Below are 24,230 nucleotides of genomic sequence, written 5' to 3'. Positions count from 1 at the left end.
CCTGGGAATGGTCACATTGCTATCCCTTCTTCACCACTTCTTCTGAGATTTATGGCACACACACGCATACCCCAGACATGTTATTCAAGCTGCCAGACCCTGGCCATATGAGATCACTTGCCTTAACCACTGTGCCATCAGGTGTTCAGGAGACATTTTAAATGATAAAGTGAACCTGGTATAATACAATGAGAAGTGGAAAAATGCAGTAAACAGAAAAGCACTGGTCCCATCCAAAGCAGGCAGGACCGGCTCTGGTCTAACGCACAAAGGGAAGCAGTGCAGCGCTGTTCCAGACTATGCGTTAAGTCTCACATTAGGTGTTTGGGATGCATGAGGAATCTCTCTGCCAGCTGAATCTGGTCCACCGCCACTAACGTGCAGTATCTGCTTTAGTCTACAAAGGGACCTGACCCTGATCACCTGCATCTCTTTGCCTGCCCCATTCTTCCTTGGAATACCAAATTTCATGAAGTCCCAACGCCCCAGTCTGGATCATCATAGGAATTAGATTAGAAAGAACTCTCTTAGAGTTCATGAGTTCATCCAAACTCCAAGTCCTATCAGACTGTCCATTAGTTCTGATTCTCTGGATAAATAAATCTTTTTTTCAAAGGCTTAGGATTTTTCTCCCATTTTTTTCCCCCTAAAACTAATGCTGTGATTCTGGAACTAATACTCCATATTTTTCCAATTAAAAAAACCCTATTTAAAAAAAACAAAAAAACAAAAAAAACTGAAGTTTTTGCAGGTTTGCTAACAAACATTTCTTTTTCATATATGAGTTAATTACATTCAGAAGTGGTTTATCGTATTCTCCATATTCCATATGGTAATAGGTACCAGGTTCCAGAAGAATCACAGCACACAGGGAAATCTGTATTTCTTTTTTTTCTTTTTTTTTTTTTTGAGAGAGATTTTTGCTATAGGACGAGTGTGCTCCCTGGAGAGAAAGGAAGACAAAAACGAGCGAGAAATCATCCCCGAAGGGAGATGGCCACAATTCTTTCTCCATTCTCCTCTTGAGATTTTGGGCATGCATTCACATATGCCCAGTGTGAGTTTCAAGCTGCCAAGCCTGGGACTCAAACGGCAGTTGGCCATATGGAACTCCAGTGGCTTAATCACTATGCTACCTGCTGGCCCCTAAGGTTTGTATTTCTTTCCTTTTTTATTTTAAGAGGTTTTTGCCTTAGGGTGTATGCTTGCTGGAGAGGCAGAGAGACAGAGACAGTGAGAGAGAATGTGAGAAATCACCCCCCAGGGTAGACAGCCATGCCACAACCCTTCTCCATTCTCTTCTCAGGATCTTGGGTACACATGTACACGTGTCCATGTGATTTTGAAGCCACCAGGTCTGGACCTCGAACCCCAGCCAGCCATGTGGGAGTCCAGCAAGGTAGTTGCTATGCCATCTGCTGGCCCCTGAAATCTTTATTTCTTCTTGGCCCTTCTCTGGCTTCACTTCCTTTCCCACCTGCATTTTATTTTTTATGCAAATGCTAAATAGTTTTACAGTCACCACAATTTATTATTTTACATTGACCCCCCTCTGCTAAAAATTATTTCCTTTTCTTATCTCACAAAAATCTTGGGCTGTTGGGTAAGTCATGACATTTTTGTATAGAAAAAACAAAAAATATGTCATGATTTTCCTGATTACCTAGTATTGCATTCTTTAAGATTCTACTCTAAGAATGATCTCCTCTGGGAATATTTCCCAGAAGATATCTACCTCCATCCCAGTGGCTCAGTGTGACTTCTCTGTATATTTCTTCTTGGTTTGTTTAGTTTTAGTTTTGCTATGGGGTATGTGTGTGTGTGTGTGTGTGTGTGTGTGTGTGTGTGAGAGAGAGAGAGAGAAACAGAGAGAGAGAGACTCAGAGAAAAAGAGAGCGCACTAGAGAGAACTCATTCCCTAGGGAACGGCCATGTAACAATCCCTTCTCTTCCATTCTCCTCTCAGAATTTTGGGTATGTACAGACATGCACCTGGTATGATTTTCCAAAACAGTGGGTCTGAGATTCGAACCGCACAGTCGGTCATGTGTGAGATGCAGCCGCCTTAACCACCACACCACCTGGCTGGCCCCTCTGTCCATTTCTAATAAGAAATGGTTTATTACGTTACTAAACTAACAACACTCTAGCTTTGGAGACCTTAAGTCCCACTTGACTGAACGGCTTGAGGACAGAAATTGTATCTTAGCTTTTTACTCCCATGTTTAGCACAATGCCTGTTACGTGTACCGTAATTACTCAATAGACGTTGACTGACAGGAAGAAGATAAAGGAGGGTGGTCTCACAAGCAAGTAGCATAACACAGCTGAAAATAATTTCCATGCATATACGGAGCAGCTGGATAAAGGTAGGCGCAGGTTCAGGGTGAGGACCTTTAAGAATGTATGCTCCACCCATGCTTCCTGTTTTCTAAACCAATGACTGCAATATTCATACATATCGAATACTTCCGGCATACAGTCAAAGTTGAAATGGCCTATTCATTAATCAATGATTCATTTGCAAATGCTTCATGGATTATCCATCAGATACAAAGTGCTGTAAAGGCCAGAGAAACTATTTGGGAGAGAAAGAGAAGCTGGTAAAGGAGAAAAGAGTAAGAAGAAAGGAAGGAAGAATTTTGTTGCTCTTGTTATAAATATCATCCTAAAAAAAGAGAACTTACATAACTGACACTTGCAGAGGGAGTCATATTTAAAGAAAAGATGATACTTGCTGTATTATGTAAAGGGGTACAGAAGAATAACATGAAAAAAATTGGCTGCCAGTAACATTCCTGAGAAACACAATCACAATCACCAATCGACTCAGAAAAGTGAAAATTCAAATAATCTATGTGTTTATAACAGATCTTTCCTTTGAATTAATGAGGGCTTGCTTGAAGACATGAGTTCCTCATGTTTATCTTTCTAGCAAGGAACATAATACCTTTTGAAAAAATAAAAAAGATGTTTTTACCTTAGGGGATGTAAGCTTGTCAGAGAGAGACAGAGATGGTGAAAAGGCGAGACAGAGACAGTGAGAGGGAAAGTGAGAAATCACCCCCCAGGAGGGATGGCCATGCCACAATCCTTTCTCCTCCTGGGATCCTGGGCACACATGCATCCATGCCTGGCATGAATTTTAAGCCACCAAATCCAAGACTCAAACTGTGGCCAGCAATAACTAGTCAGACAGGTAAGGCAAGCATGAGAAAGTCTTAAGTGCTATAATGCAAAATTGGTTTAATCAAACTCTCCTTTCTAGGAGTGTCCACATTGTGCCCCCCATCCCGCCTTCATTTGCTAAGAAAATCCACTGTAAGAGAAGATCACTTAGAGTGAGTAATATGTGCTTTGTACTTCTGCAAGAAAGAAGCCAAGAATTGAAGAGAGGCTGGATTGTGAAGGGAGAGGAGCATGTTTTGAGTGTAATGTGCATGAAAATTGTAAACCCTGGAAGAAAGACAATTTGTCAGCAGGATACAAAGTAAAGATTCTCTGCTCAGAAAAACTCTAAGTAGGTGGTTAGTTGTTGCATTATTTTTTCCCAAAACAAGTCATCCCTGCCACCTGGCTGACTGAAGGCAGCTCTACTTGTAGATGCCACAATTTCAATCTCAAATCCGGTCAACAGGGATGGGGTTGGGTGAGAAAATGAAAGAAGATGGAAGAATGAAAATGTGCATTGGTAAATGGTGAGGTTTAACCTCTTGCAGATGTGGGTCAGCTCCTGAGGAGAAAACATCCACTAAGGAAGAAAAATCAAACCTCAAAAGAAAATGCAAAAGCTGTAAAAGTTGCCCAGGAATTAAGGTGTGACAGGAACATTGAAAAGTACTGATTTACGTGTACCAAATTCTGTCGGCAATGGGGTATGCATGTACCCAAACAAGAAAATACAGAAGTAAAAAGTTCAGACAGAAAACATTAACTATAACTTAAGTAATTCTAAAGAAAAATGAGTACAAGACATTCAAAGACAGCAGCTCGATAAATTGTAATCACTAATTTTTCTTAAATTTTTCCAATCAGAATTTAAAAAACTAAATCCTAATGTTTGATTGATTCAGGCTGCTTTTTCAAAAATTATCATTGTTCAATAAGGTACCTGTTTACTGACTCCTAAAATTATGTGCAAAAATGATTGCAAATTTTCCTTAGATATTTTTCATTTTGATTCTCTTACATGATAAAATGAATTTTGTTGAATTTTTGTTTAAACTGCCTTTATGCTTCATGATTACTATGCTTTTCTACAAATTCTTGTTTTCCTGTGTTTTTCCCTTGAAAGAAAACCTCACCCAAAAACTCAATATTGCTGTGGAAACACACACACACATACATACACAGGGTATGAATAATAAAAAAAAAAATCAACAATGTTCTTCCATGTACTACTTTTATAAAGAAAACATTACATACTAAATATGTTACTATATACACTAAGGTTTAGGGTCTTAAGTTCAAAGAGGAAATGGATATCATCAAATTACATAACAAGCAGAACCTAACATTAGTTGTTTATTTAGTTGTTGAAAAGACAATTTTGAAACATTAATACTAAATCCCTAAATGTAAAGTTTGCCTTAGGCTATGAACAGGGATCTTTTACCAAGAATCTTAAAGACATCATTAAGCACAAAAAATGTCCTCTAATACAGATAATTAAAAATGACTTATTACTTAGGTAACATTCACTTTCTAAATTATAGGTAGTATTTTTCTGGCATAACTAGTTTATATCATAAAGCTTCATAAAGTGTTTGGGAAAATAAAGTCTGTAGTGATTCAGCTGCTGTGAAAGAAAAACAGGAACACAAACATATTAAGGAATAAATAACTAAGAGGACTCAAAAATGGCCAGGGCCTTTGAAGCAGTTGCTTTCACTACATGCCATTACTATGCTAATGAAAACTATGAATTAAATGTTGAGCAAGATTACATAACCCATTGAAAAACTCTATAAGGAGAAACACAGTTGTGACCTTAAGAATTAGAAACCAACTCCCATCTGGGCTCTGCCATTCTCAAGCCATTCTACATTCTACAGGGGAGGTTCACTAAACCTACCAAGCTTTGCTTTCTTCCTGAGTAAAAGGGCGATACTCATACCTAACAGGGAGGACACCACCAGAAGCAAAAAAAATTATCTATGTAAACATTTCATCCATGTGACAAACGGCAAACACTAAGTGGCAAGAAATGACAGCTATTTTAAATAAGTGAATCTTTTCAGCAATGAAAAAAGTCATGCTCATTATGCTTAACAAAAGAAAAACAGGGTCAGCCTGTGGTGTGGTGGTTAAGGCTTTGAAGTCCCACATGGCAGATAGCAGTTCAAGTCCTGGTCCTGGTGGCTTGAAACTCATGCCGGGCACATGCCCATGGGTGTCCAAAATCCTGAGAGAAGAATGGAGGAGAAGAAATTGCAGCATGGTCATCCCCATACCAGGACTGGTGATGTCTCACTTTTCCCTCTTTCACTTTCTGTCTCTCTCCAATGGGTCCTATGGCAAAAACTTAAAAAAAAGAAAAAGAAAAGAAAAATATATCAGTGCTGATCTAAATCAAGAGTCAGAAAGAAATAGTGGAAGAACTACAATGTGAAGTCCTGAAAACTGTGCTAGCTTATCCAAGTAAAGGACCCCGCATTTATGGTAAGTAATCAGGCCATGTACTAAACTCATGCTTACTGATCTCTGCTTGTCTTTCTGTTAAACCAGTCCACCTTTCAAATGAGTCACTGTAGTTTATTTTGTGGTTTACACTTTTTGAGGATTATTTGGTTTTGAAACCATGTTAGATTTATTAAATAAATTCCAATCCTGTAGTACACTTTGAACTGAAACAGAACAGAAGAAAATTTAAATAAACATGATCATGCGACACCATACAAATTAAACTGGCGTATAGAATGGCAAGTGGGTGCACTCAAGTTTATAATTCATACTTAATAAAGCAATCAAATATATAACTTAATATGGACATACTTTTTTAAAGAGAGAGAGATTTTTGCTATAGGGCATGCGTGCTTGCCCAAGAGACAGAGACAGAAAGTGAGAAATCCACTCCAGTGGGGATGGCCATGCAGTAATCCCTTCTCCGTTCTCCTCTTGGGACTTTGGGCATGCATAAACATGTGCCTGGCCTGAGTTCCAAGCCGCTGGGTCTGGGACTCGAACCGGGGTCGACTACATGGGAGTCCGGCGATATAACCACTGGACTCTGTTGATACAGTTTAAGGTAGTCAGTAAACCTACAGGATTATCAGAAACCTACAAATATAGGACATTAAGGAACTAAATTACTTATCTCTAGAAATTCATGAGAAAGGAAATCCGTGGTAAACCATAATCCTTTTATGCGAAAGTTAAAGAGTGAGCTCTTACTTATACTGAAATCATTTAAGAACATGATACTTCCAAATGAGTTTGGCAGAGGATTTTGGAGTAGTGATCCTCAAAGAAATTCTCAAGAAATGTAGGAAATTGAAGAGACAGCTGTGAAATTCTTTAATATTTCAAAATTACGAGAAAAAATTAAAATCTGACATTTCACTTCTGCTCTGTTTCAAAATGTAAAAACAAAAACAAAAAAAATGTGAATTTTCTAAAACTGCCTCTTTAAAAACAAGGTATACCTTATTGCAAATATTCATAAAATGCCTATGTTAAAAAGATTGTACATATTTTGTAAAGATCTTATTATGTAACCCAAGTATAATCATCTGAGTTCCATGATGGTCTACAAATTTTCCTCAAAATATCACTAATGACCAATAAATGCTGAGAGATTTATATTTTCATAGAAGGGCCTATAGAGATCACAATGTAAAAAGCATAACCTAATTGAGATTTTAATAAAATCTATATATTTATATAGATAAATATTTTATTTATAGATAGATAGATTTATATATCAATATCTATATCTATACAGATATATACATATATATTAATGCTCTTTCATAACAAAGATATTTATGTTTTTGGCATACCTCTCCCTCAATCTGTTTCTAAATTCTACTAGATAAACTTCTCTAATCAATCACACTCTAAATAAAGCAAAAATCAAATTTTTCACTATATTGAAATTTTTCTTTTCTTCTTTTTTTTTTTTTTTTAAAGAGATTTTTGTGATAGGGCACATGTGCTCACTGGAGAGACAGAGAGAGAGAAAAGGAGAAATTGTTCCCTGAGGAGATGGCCACGTCGCGATCCCTTCTCCTCTCAGAATTTTGGGCATGCCTGCACATGCACCCAGCATGCGTTCTAAGCCAGGGGACTCAGGACTCAGGTCAACTACATGTGAGTCCTGTGACATAAGCATTACACTGTCTACTAGTCCCATTATTTTGAAATTTTGACTCATTTCCTGCTGGCCAAATCCCTCTCTGTTACCAAGGTATGCTTACTTCCAGCTTAGGAGTAATGTGCTGCTTTTTTAAATAAGCATGAATGAGGCAAGGTTAGAGCTATCTCTTGGCACAATAAACTTACTGACCCCCAGATACTGTACTTCTTCGGAGACATCAAAGGAAGCTGGAACCTGGGATTTGTTTATAATCCCTGGTGTTTTCTATCTCTGGGCTGAGTTGAGTACCTACTACGTGAATACAAGATATCCTGAGTGATTTTTATTAAGAAATCCCATGAATAATTAAACAGGCAGATCAAAAACTTATATTTTTAAGATGTTGATACTTTTTTGGGTAGAAAAGTAAGAAAATGTTCTATTTTGGATTGTTAATTCTTCATTATTCCTGAAGAAAAAACATACATTGTTGTCATGTGCTATACCTGACAAACAGATTGAAAAGAAAGACACACTTCAGAGCCAGCAGGTGGCGTGGTGGTTAAGGTGCTGGACTCCCACGTGGCTGACCAAGGTTCAAGTCCTGGATCTGGTGGCATGCTTTCTCACTTTCCCTTTCTCTCTCTGTCTCCCCCTGATCAAATACAAAGAAAATAATAATGAGGCTGGCAGGTGTTTTGGTGGTTAAGGGCACTCACTCACCCCCACCCCACCCCTGTCCCTCTCTGGTCAAATTAAAAATAAGTGAATACATTTCTTAAAAGTTAAATTAAAAAAATAATAAACCATTAAAAAATTGTTTAAAAAAGGACACACTTCTTGAAGCTATAAAAGATATGCTCTAAAGAGTACTCGATTCATGTAATGTTTGTATTTCTTCTCTATTGTGCTCCCTCTGGATGAATATATCTCTGCTTCTCAAAACACGGACAACACATGAAGCTCGGATATAAATGCTTCAATCAAATTCAAAACGCACCGATCTCTGTATTATTATGTACATATTATTCACTTTCCCTTTTATTCGCTTAGACCTAAACCGCTCCCTTGACCTGTTTCTAATATTTTATATTCTTGTATTAATAAAAGAGTATTAGAATAGATATCAATGTACAGAAATATATAGTCAAAATTAAATGTTACAAGATCATGCAGACCACATTTAATTCTTCCCGTGGTGGGCAGTGTCTACGATCCTTAAAATGAACATTAGTCCTTTCATTTCATTTATGTGGTTACGCTGACATTAGTCAATACATGCACAACAAAACTTCATATCTGTTTTTAGAAGCACAGGAATATACATACTGTAAGGGACACATTCATACTGCACTTCAAGGTACTTATAGGTTCCTGGACATGGGTCTGGAAAAACATCAGGACCTGCCACCACTGCACACTGGGTCCTGTTATTGCATCTGAAGTCAAAAGAAAAGAAAAGAAGGAATAGTAAGTTTATATAAGACAAATCACGATCAACATCAATAATAATGTTATTTCCTGTTACACAGATTTTAAAAAGATTAGGCTTCTAGACTTATTAAAGAAGTAACTATCTGTAGTATACTGTAAAAACCAGAAATCAGAATCAATCTGTTTAGGGCACTCATGTTATCTAATTTTCTATTTGGTGGAATAAAACATACTTTCAAGGAAAAAGTTAAGTATTAACGCAATATTGAGAAACAACGCTATAGGTCCACAGGACATTGCCAATGTGAAGACTAAAGACCCACTCTCATTACAAAACAATGTACTTAAGAAAATATAACCATAGAGTTTTATTAGAAAGTAATAAAATAAATCCATGGATTATGATGATATTCATTTTTTTCCTTTTTTTAATCCGCAAGAGAATGCATACACTTACTGGAGACAGAGGGAGATGGAGAAAGCACCCCAAATAGGGCCTAATAACATCCGAATCCCTTTTCCTCCATTTCTCAATCCTGCTGGGATTTGGGGCATGCACACATATATGCCTACTGTGCTATTCAACTCTCCCATGGTCGGGATTCAAACCACATGGCAGGCCATGTAGAGGCCATGGGGCTGGCCCAACATCCATTTTAAAGTCAGTGAAAAGTGGGCTGCAACACTTTATCCAAACCTAAGACACCATTACATGTTAATATTTAAATATTAAAATATTTACTTACAGTTTTTATAAATAACGTACTACTAATAACGACATAAGTAAAACCATTTTTTTTTCGTTCTTTTTTTGGAAAGGTTTTTGCAATAGGGCACGTGCGCTCGCCAGACAGAGAGAGACAGAGAGATAGAAAGCGAGAAATCACCCCCCAGGGGGGATGGCCACACCGCAATCCCATCTCCTCCATTCTCCTCTCGGGATCTTGGGCACGCATGCACACACGCCCGGTGTGAGTTTAAGGCACCGGATCCGGGACTCAAACCGTGGTCGACTACGTGGGAGTCCAGCAACATAGCCATTACGCTAACTGCTGGTCTCAAGTAAAACCATTTTCAATAACTGATTTTCAAGTTTCATGTTCAAATAATCTGATTACACTTGCCAACCTCCCATAAATTAAAATAACATTATGATCCTAAGGAAAATAATGAAATGCCACTCTTAAAACAGAAATGCAAACTTGGCCATTTTTATGACAACTGGGCTAAACAGATCTGAACCAACTCATTCATGGTGGAGAAAAAAAACACATAATTTGTACTCTAAAAAATTCACGGTGGCCTCATTACTGTAAATTTTACTCAGAAACTTTCTGTTTCATAATTTATCCATAAGGCTTATTCTTTAAACATGTATTCATTTATTTATCTATTTACTTGTAGTCAGTTTCAAGCTGCCACATCTGGGACGCGAACCGCAGTCAGCCTTGTGGGAATCTAGTGCCTTAACCTCGCCACCTGCTGGCCCTGTCCGTAAGGCTTTTTCTGTAGAAAATTGGGAGTTCATCCCACCCGTGCCACTGACACTAAATATAGAGGATGAAACAATCTAATGATCCTTTATTTTATATTCTTGTTTATTTCAGAAATAGAATTCCTCAGGGCTACATTATTCCATACTCTCTTAAATAAATGCTTTATTCTCTGATGTGACCTATACCTCAGAATACATGCTAAGATATCCATAGCATAAGGAACATTTACAGCTAAATTCATTTTGGTTTAGGGAAAAAAAATGTGTTGTATATACCTGAGGCTACCATTTGTCAGGCTTAATGAGGATTTTATTTCGTCTTTAAAACTGATTCATTAGTGAATGTCTTAAACTAAAAATATAATTCTGTTTTATCAGGGTAAGATTAATAAAAGCCAATATCCCACACTCATCAAGTAATTTAGCCTAACACTTTATCCTGAGGGTCAACAAGTTCTAAAGTTCTGTTGGGTAGATGTGAAGCCTAAGGCTGACGATGAGATAACTATCTATATCAGTGATGCAAATGTGGCCATCCGTACTCCTGCACCTCAAGTAGATCATGTGTCCTTATACTTAAAATAAATAATAGTGGTACTCCCATTACAAAGAAATCCATTTAAAGAAGCTTAAAGTTAAATAACGTTTTTAGTAGTTAAAGCAATACAATTTTAACAACATAAGTTGCAGAAACAAACTCATGGGACCAGCAGTTGGTGTAATGGCTATGTCACTGGACTCCTATGACTGTGGTTTGAGTCCTGGACCCAGTGGCTTAAACAAGATCCCGAGAGGAGAATGAAAAAGAAGGGATTGCAGTGTGGCCATCACCCCGGGGATGATTTCTCACTTTCTGTCTCTCTCCATCTTTCTGGTGAGTGCATGCATCCTAAACCTCTCCAAAAAAAAGGGGAAAGGAAATAACAAACTCATAAATCTGTCTTGGGTTCAAATACAAAGGGGAGCAATATAAGCTCAAAAAGAAAGATATTTCCACATTTGTTACAGAAAAATTAGCAATCATGAGAAACACATTTGAAATGGGAGAAAATAGATTTACATTATAAACAAATGAATACATACAAACAAAAGCTACCATAACCCAAGTCACTTGTTTGGAAACCACTTTACTTGGAATATCCTGAGTCCAAGATTTACAGGTTTAATGCTCTGTTTCTGTAGAATTCATCAAACTTAGAAAGCATGTTCACATAAATCCTTTTTTTTAGTGTGGGAGTCCAGCGACAGAACCATTACACCATACTCTGGTCCCTCTGCTGTCTTATTTCTGTAAGTTTGACTTTCTTAGACTCCTCATAGAAAAGAGGACAGGTATTATTTTTTATTTCTCTGTCTTATTTCATTTGTTATAATGTCCTTCAGGTTCATCAATACCATCACAAATAATAGCATTTCCTTCTTTTTAAAATGTCAAATGATATTTTGTGTATATATCTTATCTTTTCCTTAGCCATTCATCCACTGATGAACACTTAAGTTCATCAGTACCTTGGCTATCATTAATAGTGCTACAATAAACAAAGAAATGCAGATATTTCTTCAAGATACTGATTTTTTTTTTTGCAATCTATTATATCTGTCTTTTCTCTCTCAGAAGTAGAATTGCTGAATTATACGGTTATACCATTTTTTCCCTTTTTTTCATAGAGAAATTTTAGATATAGGATGTGTGCACACACCAGAAAGACAGAAAGAGACTGAGAGACAGAAAGTGAGAAATCACCCCTGAGGGGGGATGGGGATGGCCACATAGCAATCCTTTCTCCTCCATTCTCCTCTCAGGATCTTGGGCATGCATACACACACACACACACACACACACAAACATACACACACAGACAATGGAGAGCACCATTTTTATTTTTTTAAGGAATCCACATATTGCTATGTATAATGATAATACCAAATTATATTCCCACCGAAAGGTTTCCTTTTTTCCATACTTTCATTAACATTCAGTTTTTGCCTTTCTGATCATAGCCATCTTAATGTACATGATGTGATATCTCACTGTAGTTTTGATTCACATGATGATTAGTCAAGTCGAACAGTTTTTTATATACTTGTTGGTCACCTGACTTCTTTTGAGAAATGTTTAGCAGGTTCTTTGCCCATTTAAAAAATTCTATTATTTGTTTTCTTGCTATTAGGTTGTCTTAATTGAGTACATATTTTAGATATTAACTCCTAAACTGACATATCAACCAAAAGGAATAGAATAGAAAGTCTAGAAATAAGTTCAGATATTTATTGTCAAATAATCTTCAACAAAATTGTCAAGGACACACAATGGGGAAAACACAAACTTTTCTTTCTTCATTTTTTTCTTCCTCTTAGTTTTTGCTATGGGATGTATGCACTCACTAGAAAGAGACAGACAGAGAGTGAGAGAGAGAGAAATCACCTCACAGGTAGGATGGTCACACCACAATCCTTTCTCCTCCATTCTCCTCTGATGATTTTAGACACACATATACAACCACTTGGCATGATTTTCAAGCCACTGGGTATGGGACTAGAACAATAGAGTTGGTTATGTAGGGTCTAGTCAACTCAACTTCTACACCAATTGCTAGCCCTAAAATAGTCTTTTCAATAAATGATGCTGAGAAAACTAGATATCCAGATGTAGAAAAATGAAATTGAATCCTTATCCCAAAACGCACACAAAAATCAACTCAAAATTAGCTGAAGACTTAAATACGAGAATTGAAACTATAAAACTGCTAGAAGAAAAAGCTTCTTGACACTGTTCCAGGCAATAGTTTTTTGGGTGTAATCCCCATAAACACCGGCAACAAAAGCAAAACTAAACAAACTGGATTGCATGTAACTAAAAACCTATGAATAGTAAAAAGAAAAGAAAAAAAAAAAAACAATTAACCAAGTGAAGAGACCATCAACAGAATGTGAGAAAATACATGTAAATCTTTTTGTCCCTTCTTTCTGAGATGAATAATGCTACCTCTAATTTCACAGGGGAAGGATTATATATGGAGATGTTAAATTACTTTTCAGACACTGAAATAACAGTCACTAGACTCCAGAATTGCAGTCTTGTGAGAGAATGAGTCATACATTTCCTGGTCACTCTGGGCTCCTGATTTAATTCACCTTATAGGTTCTCAGGAGGACTAGGATGATTCAATGAAGCAAAGACCAGCTATGAAATACCTAAGTGGCCTAGGATTCATTCAGTTATAACGTGAATCTGGTATTTGGAGTAGGTTCTGGATTTAAAATAGCGTTATAAAACCTGGCCTTCTGAATAAGACTCGGCATGGAGCAATTGAAAAGATCAATGTCTGAGTATTAGGTAGAAGAAGTAACAGAAAGAAATGTATATTTACTTCCATACAGACTTTTCCAAAAGAAAAGAAAAAGATGCAATCTTAATGCAACCCGCATATAAACCTCCTACATACAACTGCCATCTATCAATCAAGTACACTTAATAACTGTTAGTATGTTAGGTTTTATTAGCTATTAGCACAAATTTTAAAGCAATAGTATTTATTTTAAAAAGTATCATCTGACAACTGCCAGAGAAAATGCCTAGCTTCCCTAACCACAGAATTAGTAACAGGATATAGAATCATTTACCCTACCTTGTTCATTCCGCTATGGTTCATAGAAGAATAGGACCAAAATTAGTTAAGCCTGGTAATGAAAATGTCATCTCTGGGCAAAAAAAGAGTTCCTCTGTTGGCCATAATACCTCATAGTATGTAATAATAATAAAAAAGAAAGATACTGTTGGGTTTAGTGTATATCAAGTATATAGCAAAGTTCTTATTACTTAAAGATCAGCTTCTTGCTTTTCTGCTAAATTCAATAAATAGTTGTTGCTTTTATTTCCATTACCCACATAAAAATTAGCAGCCCATTATCTCAAGCTTAATTATAACATATTTATAGATGAAGCATATACGAATGAGGATTCAGTATAACTGCATGTTGAAAAATTCTGACATAATAGACATTCAAAGATTATACTTATACTGACTGATTTCATAGTATTAACGACTTACCATGGTACCACTAAAATAAGATTTAAGTAAAATACTATTGTATATTTATGTGATGTCACTGTAACCCACAGGAGTTCACCATTAATAAACCCTTCCATCATATGTACTTAATGTACTCTAAAGCCAGTGAGTATCAACAACCTCTTTCTGGGGATGTTAAGGAACTTTTCTAATGATGCTTCAGCTATATAAATGTATAAAACTCTGCTGAAAACATGGGAATTTTTTAAAATTTGCTATAGGGTGAATGTGTTTACCAAATAGAGATGAAAGGAAGAGAGAAAAAGGGAAAGTGAGAAAGGCCCCCAGAGGGGAGGGCCATGTTTCAAGTCTTTCTCTTTCATTCATTTTCCTCTAGGAATTTTGGGCATACACACACACACACAAACATAGTGTATTTTTCATGCTACTGGATCTAGGACTTGAACTGTGTGGTTAGCCAAGTGGAATCCGGAATCCAGTACCATAACCACCATACTACTAGCTGGCTTGCCTTGCTGTGTTTTGTCTTTTTTTTTTTTTTTTTTTAATTTACATTAGCACTTATTCAACAACATTTATCCAAAAGCATATGTGATGAAGAAACACATACTCATTTAGTGTAACGAAGACATTCACAGTATCTAATATATGACAAATCAGTGTTTGAATCCTACAAGAAGGCACTATTCTCTAATGGAAAAATGTTTTAATACTGTCTTGTAATAAAAAGGGAAAAACTACCATGATAATACAATAATGTTAAGATCTCAAAATGGTTTAGGTAATCAGCATAACTAAGAGCTTTCAGTTGTTTGGACAAAAGGTAGCCATGCAAGAAAATTTAAATTAATACATAAATAGCTACACTTTTTGCTCAAAGTCAATGCACAGAATAACTTTCTTCTTCCTCTCTGGGACAGTACTTTTGTTATTTTCCACTGTCTGCCATCCTGAGACGGCTGACATGGAGTTCACTGGGGAATTAGAAGACCAGAAAAGATAAGGCAATTATTGAATGGTAAAATATGGATATAGAGATCAAAAAGGAATCATGTAGATTATAAATGATTAGGAAACTAAATGGTTAGAAAAAAATAGGAGTCAATAATTCAAAGTAAAAAAAAAAACACAACTTCCATACTTACATTGTAGCTATATATCCAGTGTTCATAAAGAAGTTTAATGATGTTGTCCATTTATAATTTAAGAGGCAATTTAAGAAGAGTTATCGATGGAGTAAGGCTACTATTTTGGCAGTTTTATTTCTGAGAAAACTGGTTCTAAGTTACAAACTAATGGTATGACAGGATCTCCATGGGACATTGTGCCAATAGAGATGGCACCTACGTTCTCTGATTCACAAGGAGAATCTCTAGTTCCAATTCTTTCCATTGTTCTGATTTTATATCTTATTTCACAAACACTCCTTTACATTAGGGCAATGTCATTTGACACAAGATGAGACGAGTAAGGAGGAAGTATAGAATCTAGAGCCGTGATTTTTTTTTTCTTATCAAATTGTTGCAAATTTAGAAGCTAAAAACAATGAAATTTAGAATCTTGCAGTTCTGAAGGTCAGAGGTCCAATGTAACTATAAATTTTTTTAGAGAGAGATTTTTGCTGTAGGGCACATGTGCTCACCAGAGACAAAGAGAAATAGAGAGACAGACAATGAGAGGAGGAGGCCACACCGCAATCCCTTCTCCTCTACTCTCCTCTTGGGATCTTGGGCATGCCTTCTACAGGTGCCTGGTGTGAATTTTAAGGTGCCAGGTCAGGAACTTGAACAATGGTTGATGACATGGGAGTCCAGTGACACGTAACCATGACACTGTCTGCTGGTCCCCCAACGTAAATCTTATATGGCTAAAACCAAGGTGTTGTCAGGGGTGGTGCACTGTTGGTTCTGGGGAAATCTATTTCCCTGCTTTTTTTCCAGACTCTTAGAGGCTGTCCCCTCATTTCTTGGCTTATAATCACCCATCATTGCACCTTTTCTCTCCTCTTCTCCATTTTTGGTTTCATAGCACCTTTCTTCAAGTCGGACTTTCCTGTATCCCTCAAAAGACTCTTATGACCACATGTACAGTCCATCCCAGTATTCCAGGATAATCTGCCCAGTTCAAGGACCAGAAAATATCTTTGTATCTGAAAAATCCCCTTAGCCATGTTATGTGACATCCATATGTTTTGGAGAGTGAAGTGCTACTATCATTAGGGAACCGTATCATTATTCAGCATGTAACAGGTATTTAAATAAAAACACACAGACAGAATTCAAGGTCTCTTGGGGTAGTCACCATGAAGTCTGACATAACAAGATGCATGTCACTATAGCAGCGTGTGGCTAAAGTATTTGTCTCCATTAATATACTCCAATAAGTAATTATTGTCTCCACTTACTAAAAGGATGGGTATGCTTCCTCTCCTATACATTCTCTTCGGTGCAAGTAAACACTCTGAGTTTTATTTGACCAAAATTACATTGTATGTTTGTCTGTTTTAAGAGAGACTTTTGCTATAGGGCATGTATGCATACTGAAGAGAGAGGGAGAGACAGAGAAAGAAAGTGAGAAATCACCCCCCAGGTGGATGGCCACACTGCAATCCTTTCTCCATTCTCTTGGGACTTTGGGCACACACACACACACACACACACACATGCGCCCAGCAGGAGTTTCAAGCTGCCGGGTCTGAGACTCAAACTGCAGTCAGCCACATGGGAATCCAGTGCCTTAACCACTATACCACCTATTTGTCCCTGTATGTTTGTTTACTGATAGCTTTTAATCGCAAAGGAATTCTAAGTGCACAAAGCTTATTGCTATAGAAGTGGGAAACTGACCTAGATTTAGATAACCAATGAAGATAAACTTTCAAAGCATTTTACAGGAATTAGGATGTACAGTATTTTCAATTTGGACTTACATGAAACCTTATAAAATGTGAGATAGCAAACACTGAGGAATTATTTATGAAACCATATTGATTCGTGTTAAATTTAACATATACTTCAGTGTTCTTTTGCCTTTGTAGAAACAAATGAAAATGACTTATTTCATGTTCATGGGCTAAAGTAAATAATTTTATTTTGAAAAAAAAATTTAAATATAAATTCTCTACTGTGCTACAATGATATTATTCACCTATGCTCTAAAATTTTTCATTGGTAGTTTTTTTTTTTTTTTGAAGAGGTTTTTACTATAGGGCACATGCGCTCGTCAGACAGACAGAGAGAGACAGAAAGCGAGAAATCACCCCCCCTCCCGGGAGGGATGGCCATGCCACAATCCCTTCTCCTCCATTCTCCTCTCGGGATCTTGGACACGCATGCAACATGCGCCTGGCGTGAGTTTTAAGCCACTGGGTCCAGGACGCAAACTGCGGTCGACTACATGGGAGTCCAGCGACATAGCCATTACACTAACTGCTGGTCCCCAGTAATTTTAAAAATAGAAAACTATTTAGACTTCTTACTATAATACATAAATAAATAACTATAAAGACTTGTTCCTGAGAATTTTTAATATTTGGAAAATATAGAAATATGTTTGAAAAAGTGATAATCTTTCAAGGACATTCAATTTGCAAATAGCCCATGTATTTCAGGGCAATATTTGACAGCGAAAATTATCTTATCAATCAACACCCATAGATTATTTGTGGAGCCATTCTAAAAATGAATTAACTAGCAAAGTCACACACATAAGTAGAATTCATAGAAATACACATCCAAAATAAATAAAAAAGAGCTTTTATATTTAACAAGTTCATGCACATTGCTTGGAAAAGCATTTTGGTCCTGGTTTCTGTACCAAAGATTTCTAAGCTCTAATCTTTTAGTCATTATATGTTGTAACATGGGCTAGAAAGAATTACAAAAAATATTTTCACTTAAAAATAACTGGAACTGGGACCAGCTGATAGTGTAATGGTTATGTCGCTGAGCCCTCATGTGGTGGATTGCAGTTCAAGTCCTGGACACGGCAGCTTAAATCTCATGCCAGGAGTGTGTGTATGCGTGCCATAGGATCCCAAGACAAGACTGGAGGAGAAGGGACTGTGGTGTGGCCATCCCCCTGGGGGGGGCGATTTCTCGCTTTCTGTCTCTCTGTTTCTCCAGCAAATGCAATCAACCTACAGCAAAAACCTCTCTCTCTAAAAATAAGTAAATACACCTGGAATTAGTTATTACCATCTACATGTAGCAGCCTTTCAAAGTAGGTCATTCTTTACTTGTGTATATAATCAGCCAAATAAATCTGATTTCATCACCTGAGGGTGGCAAACAGAAAGATAGCTCATTTTCTCCTACATATAAGGAAACAATATTTTATATTCTCTCTTTCTCACTATATATACATTACATATATACAGTACACATATTATGATATATACATGTTATATATATGTCACATGTATAGTACACATATAGCATATATATTACACATATAAAAATTACATATGTATGTATGTATGTACTTTTTTTTAAAGTTTGCTATAGGGAACATGCACTTATCGGAGAGAGAGAGAAAGAGAGAGAAAGTGAGAAGTCACCTCCCACCCCAAGGGAGATGCCCACACCACAACCCCTTCTCCAATCTCAGGATTTTGGGCACATATGCTCTTGTTACTGGTATGATTTTGAAGCCACCAGATCCAGGATTCAAACCACAAAGTCAGATATATGGGTTCCAGCTGCCTTAATCTCCTGGCCCAATGCTCCTTTTAATACGCATTTTATATGTATGTGGTTTTCTTTAGTGAAGACAATGTCCACTTTGCTTAGAGTACAATAGTATATTAATATCTAAATTATCTTTCGGGATTACTCGTATTATTCTGCTCTTCTTTTTGTTAAGTTGGTAACAGACTTAATTCATCATAATTCATGAGTGAGCTGCAACACGTTCCTTTCTTCTTTGAGCTGCAAAAAGTCCTATCTGCATGACTGGACGGAAATGAGAGATGTCATCTGAAACTTTCCATTAAGATTTTTTTGTTTTTGATATGTGATATTATGAAATGAAAATCTTATAAATGATAAAAATGATAAAGGAATAGAAAAAAATCTTCAGAAAGACCATTTAAAAAAGGAAATTTACCAATACGAAATACTGAAGTCAGTTCATCTGAAAGCCTATGAAAGGAAAACTATAGGAATAACTACGAGAAATGTCTTTGTTTTCTTCACATCTGCTTTTAATAAAGTGTTAAACAAAAGCAAATGAATAACTTTGTGTGTGTATGTGTGTGTAAACATGAATGTGCATGTACATGCATACATTTCATGCTACCATATGCACGCACACATGCATCTGAACTTAATTTTAACAGAAAGAATCCAAAAGCAGAAATATACAATCCAGGGAGACAATCTCTAACAGTCCTACACGATTTTGAAGTGTGCCATGGTCACTTCTTATACACAACAGTACTTTTCATTGTTTTCAGCTTTTTAAGTATAATGTAACAGACATGGCACAGCACGGCAGACTGTGAACACAGCGCAGGACTTCCCGTGACTGAAGACCAGTAATATTGTATCATCTCTCACTTCCGGGACTGGGGCTGGTTAGGCTGACTGTCCATGGTAAGCCCAGTCAAGACCTCAGTCAGTCACATGGTCATGCATCCTACCTGCTTGGATTTATGGCACCCTCAAGAAGCAATACATACAAGAGGAACAGGCTAACTTTTCTAGGAGTATCAGAAGGCCGTGGTGACGCAACCGCACCTACACGGGTGAGGTCCTGGGTGTAGGTTCCAAGACCCGCCTGCACGTGTGATCAGGGCTGGCTGAGACTAGGCCAGACTGTTAAATCAAGCCCCAAGTGGGATTCTTCTCTCTGTCTCTCTCTCTTCCTCTCTTTCTCATGGATGAAACGGATGAATAAGCAAAACGATACAAAACAAGAGTATGGGTGTTCTACACATAAACAACCAAGCAGACGATCCCTACGGATAGGCCTCAATGAGTCAATGCCATGCCATGCCACTATACCCATGTCTTAAATGACCACACTGGAGGAATGACAGCCAACATGACTGGTTTTGCCCAGTTCAGGGTCAACATCTTTGAGCCAGAGAAGAGCCCAGTTTTCTCTTAAGTATCTGATCACTTAGCAGAGAGTGAACAAGTTAGTTTTGCGAGTTGAGGGGAAGAAGGTGGGGGTTAATGGAAGGTCTGTGGTAGGCAAACTCTATCTGATCTATCATTATCTAAAGCTACCTTCTTCAGTGAATAGCACTTTATATAAATTTGTACTATGATTACCTAAAAAAAACCAAACCTGAAACATATATTAAAAAAAGATCTTTTTAGACCTAAAATTATTTAACATTTGAAGGACATGGTGTAATCTTTATAGAAAACAAAGTTTGATTAAATATTTTAAAAGGCACCTCTACTACGTTATGTTACAAGATGATTAAAAATGAGGTAAGTTTTCATTAATGAATCTGAAAAAAACTCACACTGGAATTTTGCTTTCTTATAATTTCTAATTGAATTTTATTTATCATTATTATTTTTAAAATTTGCAACAGGACAAGTGTGCTCGCTAGAGACAAAGATAGGAAGAGTAAGAAAGCCAGTCACCAGGTCTAGGAGTCTAACTGCAGTAGGCAATGTGAGCGTTCACTGCCTCAACCACCATACCACCTGCTGGCCCTCATCCTGGGAGTTTAAATGAAAAGATTAAAAAAACAGTTGTGCCCAAACTCCTGAGAGAAGAACGGTGGAGAAGAGATTATGGTATGGCCATCTTTCTTGGGTGCTAATTTCTCAGTTTATCTGTCTGTCTCTCTGGCAAGCCCATGCATTCTATAGCAAAACTAAAAAAGTTATGGAATTGTACATGTGCATACATTCAGAGAATACCATTATGGGATTTATAGCAAAAGTGATTATCACAGATGTAGGATGTAGTAATTTTTCATTTTCAGTGTTTAAATTTTTTCTTTCCTAAAAACAAAACGAAGACTTAGTGTTTTATCAGCTGAAACCACACTGAAAATATAAAAAGGAATGATATTCTCACATGACTATTTGTATTAATCACATCATGCTCTGAAAACCGTCAGTGCCTTTAAAAAGTTTGCATAACAACATCTATACAATGCAGCTTTCATAGAAGTTATTTTTCCTGTAAAAGTCCCCAAAAGCTTCTCCTCCATTTACTGTACATCTCTCTCATTCCCAAAACATTACATTTATTTTCAGCGTTGACCTTCTTTCTGGAGCTAACGTGCAGGTGGAAGTCACCTAGGAAGTCTGGCACAATGGCAATCTGGCTCGCCACATGTCCAGCATGCAGGAACATATCACCCCCAACTGGATAGCGTCTACTACAATTGCTAGAGGCTTTAAGATGACAACAGCGCTAGTTGATCTGTCTTAGAATGACTCCGATAACAACTCTTGACATCTAATAATGAGAGCAGACACTGTCTTCGGGGAGCGTTTCACATCTGTCTTTTTCAAAGTCGTGGTCCTTATTACATATCTGAGAGAAACATAATAAAGTGGGACTGTAACACTCAATCCAAGACAAGGAATTATTATCTGGGACAAATGCCTCATAACTTATGCATAGCTGACAAAACCACCACCATTTTAAGGTTAGGTAGAAGAGAACTGGGGGAGAAGCTGGTATTGTAACCTGCTTTTGAAAAAGGATAAGCAACACTTAGGAAAGTAAATACAAGGTATTTATTACTTCGGTTGCCATTTTCAGTAATAGGCATTTAATGTCTATTCATACATTGAGAGCAGACAAATAATGAATATTCTATAAAACTGAAAGTTTTAGTGAGTAACTTTCCATTACTGAGCCCAAACAAGATGAAACACTTTTTATTTTTTGTGAGGTTTTTGCTATAAGGCATGTGCGCTAGCCAGAAAGACAGAGAGAGACAGAGAGAAAGTGAGAAATCACCACCCAGGGGGATGGCCACGCCGCAATTCCATCTCCTCCATTCTCTCAGGATCTTGGGCACACACGCACATATGCCTAGCGTGAGTTTAAGCCACCGTATCTGGGACTTGAACTGCAGTCGACTACATGGGAGTCCAGACATGGTCATTACGCTAACTGCTGGTCCCAAGATTAAACACCATTTTTTTTTTTTTTTTTGAGTTGTTTTTGCTATAGGGGGCGGGACTCGCCAGACAAACAGAGAGACAGAGAGACAGAAAGCGAGAAATCACCCCCCAGGGGGGATGGCCACACCACAATCTCTTCTCCTCCGTTCTCCTCTCGGGATCTTGGGCACACACTCACACGTACCTGGCGTGAGTTTTAAGCCACCGGGTCCAGGACACAAACCGTGGTTGACTACGTGGGAGTCCAGCAACGTAGCCATTACGCTAATTGCTGGTCCCAATTAAACACTTTTTATATGTTTTATTAGAGTTTACTTTAGGTTTATAGGTTACAAATATAAAATGCAAATAAATCTTGAAATAGAATGCCTAATGCATTGCTCTAGAAAATTTTATGATGCAATACTTACATATAATCATTATGTCATAATTGAAGCTTAAAAGATTTAGTAATAATCAACATCAAGTTATTTCACTGTTCTTTAAGGATTATTTCTATTAGAGAGACAAAGTTTCATAAATATTTGATAACAATCACACAATAAGCAGAAAAATATTTTTATGAATGCCTGCTATGTAGTAGACTTCATGATTCGCATGTATTACATTACTAAATTTTAACTAGACTTTTATAAAATAGTGATTTCCAATCTTTTCAACAATCAATATCATCTCTGGTTATTAAAAAATATATAATTTTGGTGGGGAAGGGAAGGCTATAGAGAAGGAAAGCAGGAGCAAAAACAGAGGTATGACATTTGTGGGACACAGAAATGGTTTATTACCTGTTGATGATAACATGTACGATGTTCTCAACTGGACCGGTCTGAGGCATATTTCGTGTTAGGTAAATTCTCTTTACATGTAGTGATTGAATGTTGTACTGCACTACAGCAGCCCTAAAAATCTAATACAGACACACCCATAACTGGACAGAGGAAAGGGTCTTAGGGCAGGTGTCCAGGAAGAGTTCACACTAGAACTGATTGTTATGAGATGAGTGCTACTCAGCGTGCGGAAATAAATGAGAGAAGAGAAGGCGATTCAGATAGGGAAAAAGTCAAAGACAACATGGCATGGTAATATATACAGTTGCTAGGAAAGTCCTGATGTATTTTACTATGGAAAACTGTGTCATGACTTTCCCAACAACCCAACAGTAATTTGGAAGTCTTTTGGTGCTCTTGGTGTAAAGAAATAGGCTGAGAAAGGAAAAGGTTATGGAGGTGAGCAGAGGCTCAAAGAGAGATATTTTGTATACCATGTTAATAAGTAATGATAACACATGTTGATCACTTCCACTGTGTTCAACACCACACAATTTGCTTTCTGCATATTGTCTTATATAATCTTCACAATGATTCCTGCAGGGCCCTATAAGTGTGTAAGCGATAAAAGAGAATCAGAACTGTGAAATTACATTATTTTTCTAAAGGTTATCCTCTTGGGATCTTGGGCACACATGCATACATGCTTGGTGTGAGTTTCTAAAGCTTCTGGGTCTGGAACTTGAACCGCAGTCACCTTCATGGGAGTCCAGCACGTGGGAATCCAACGTGGGGTTCTTGCTTACACTTTCTCTGTCTCTCATGCTTGCTTACCCTTCTGCGATGGGATGATACAGCAAGAAGGCCCACATGACATGCCAAGCAGAAACCAGCACTACGGTCTTGTACTTCCCAGGGTCGAGAACTCTGAGAAATTTATTTTGTTTGTTTTGGGCCAGCAAGTTGCATAGTGGTTAAGGCAGTAGGATACCACCATGGTGAATGCACAATTTGAGTCCTAAACTGGGTACCTTGAAATACGTAACAGGTGTGGGACCAGCAGTTAGCATAATGGTTATGTCACTGAACTCCCAT

General features: G+C 37.3%; 1 protein-coding gene across 10 annotated transcripts in view; it reads right to left on the bottom strand.

The window, feature by feature from the left end:
* Positions 1-24,230, bottom strand: part of ADGRL3 (adhesion G protein-coupled receptor L3) — a 609,531-nt gene that overhangs the window by 409,833 nt on the left and 175,468 nt on the right. For all 10 annotated transcript variants that reach the window (XM_006146256.3, XM_006146257.3, XM_014586938.2 and 7 more), the window contains one exon: positions 8,627-8,736. In XM_006146256.3, coding sequence (XP_006146318.1) covers positions 8,627-8,736 — 110 coding nt within the window. The remainder of the gene's footprint in view (positions 1-8,626; positions 8,737-24,230) is intronic.

The sequence above is a fragment of the Tupaia chinensis genome, unplaced genomic scaffold, assembly GCF_000334495.1.
Source record: "Tupaia chinensis unplaced genomic scaffold, TupChi_1.0 Scaffold000173_1, whole genome shotgun sequence".
NCBI classification, from domain to species: domain Eukaryota; kingdom Metazoa; phylum Chordata; class Mammalia; order Scandentia; family Tupaiidae; genus Tupaia; species Tupaia belangeri.
The sequence above is the reverse complement of the archived record's forward strand: the minus strand, read 5'-3'. Positions and strand labels throughout refer to the sequence as shown.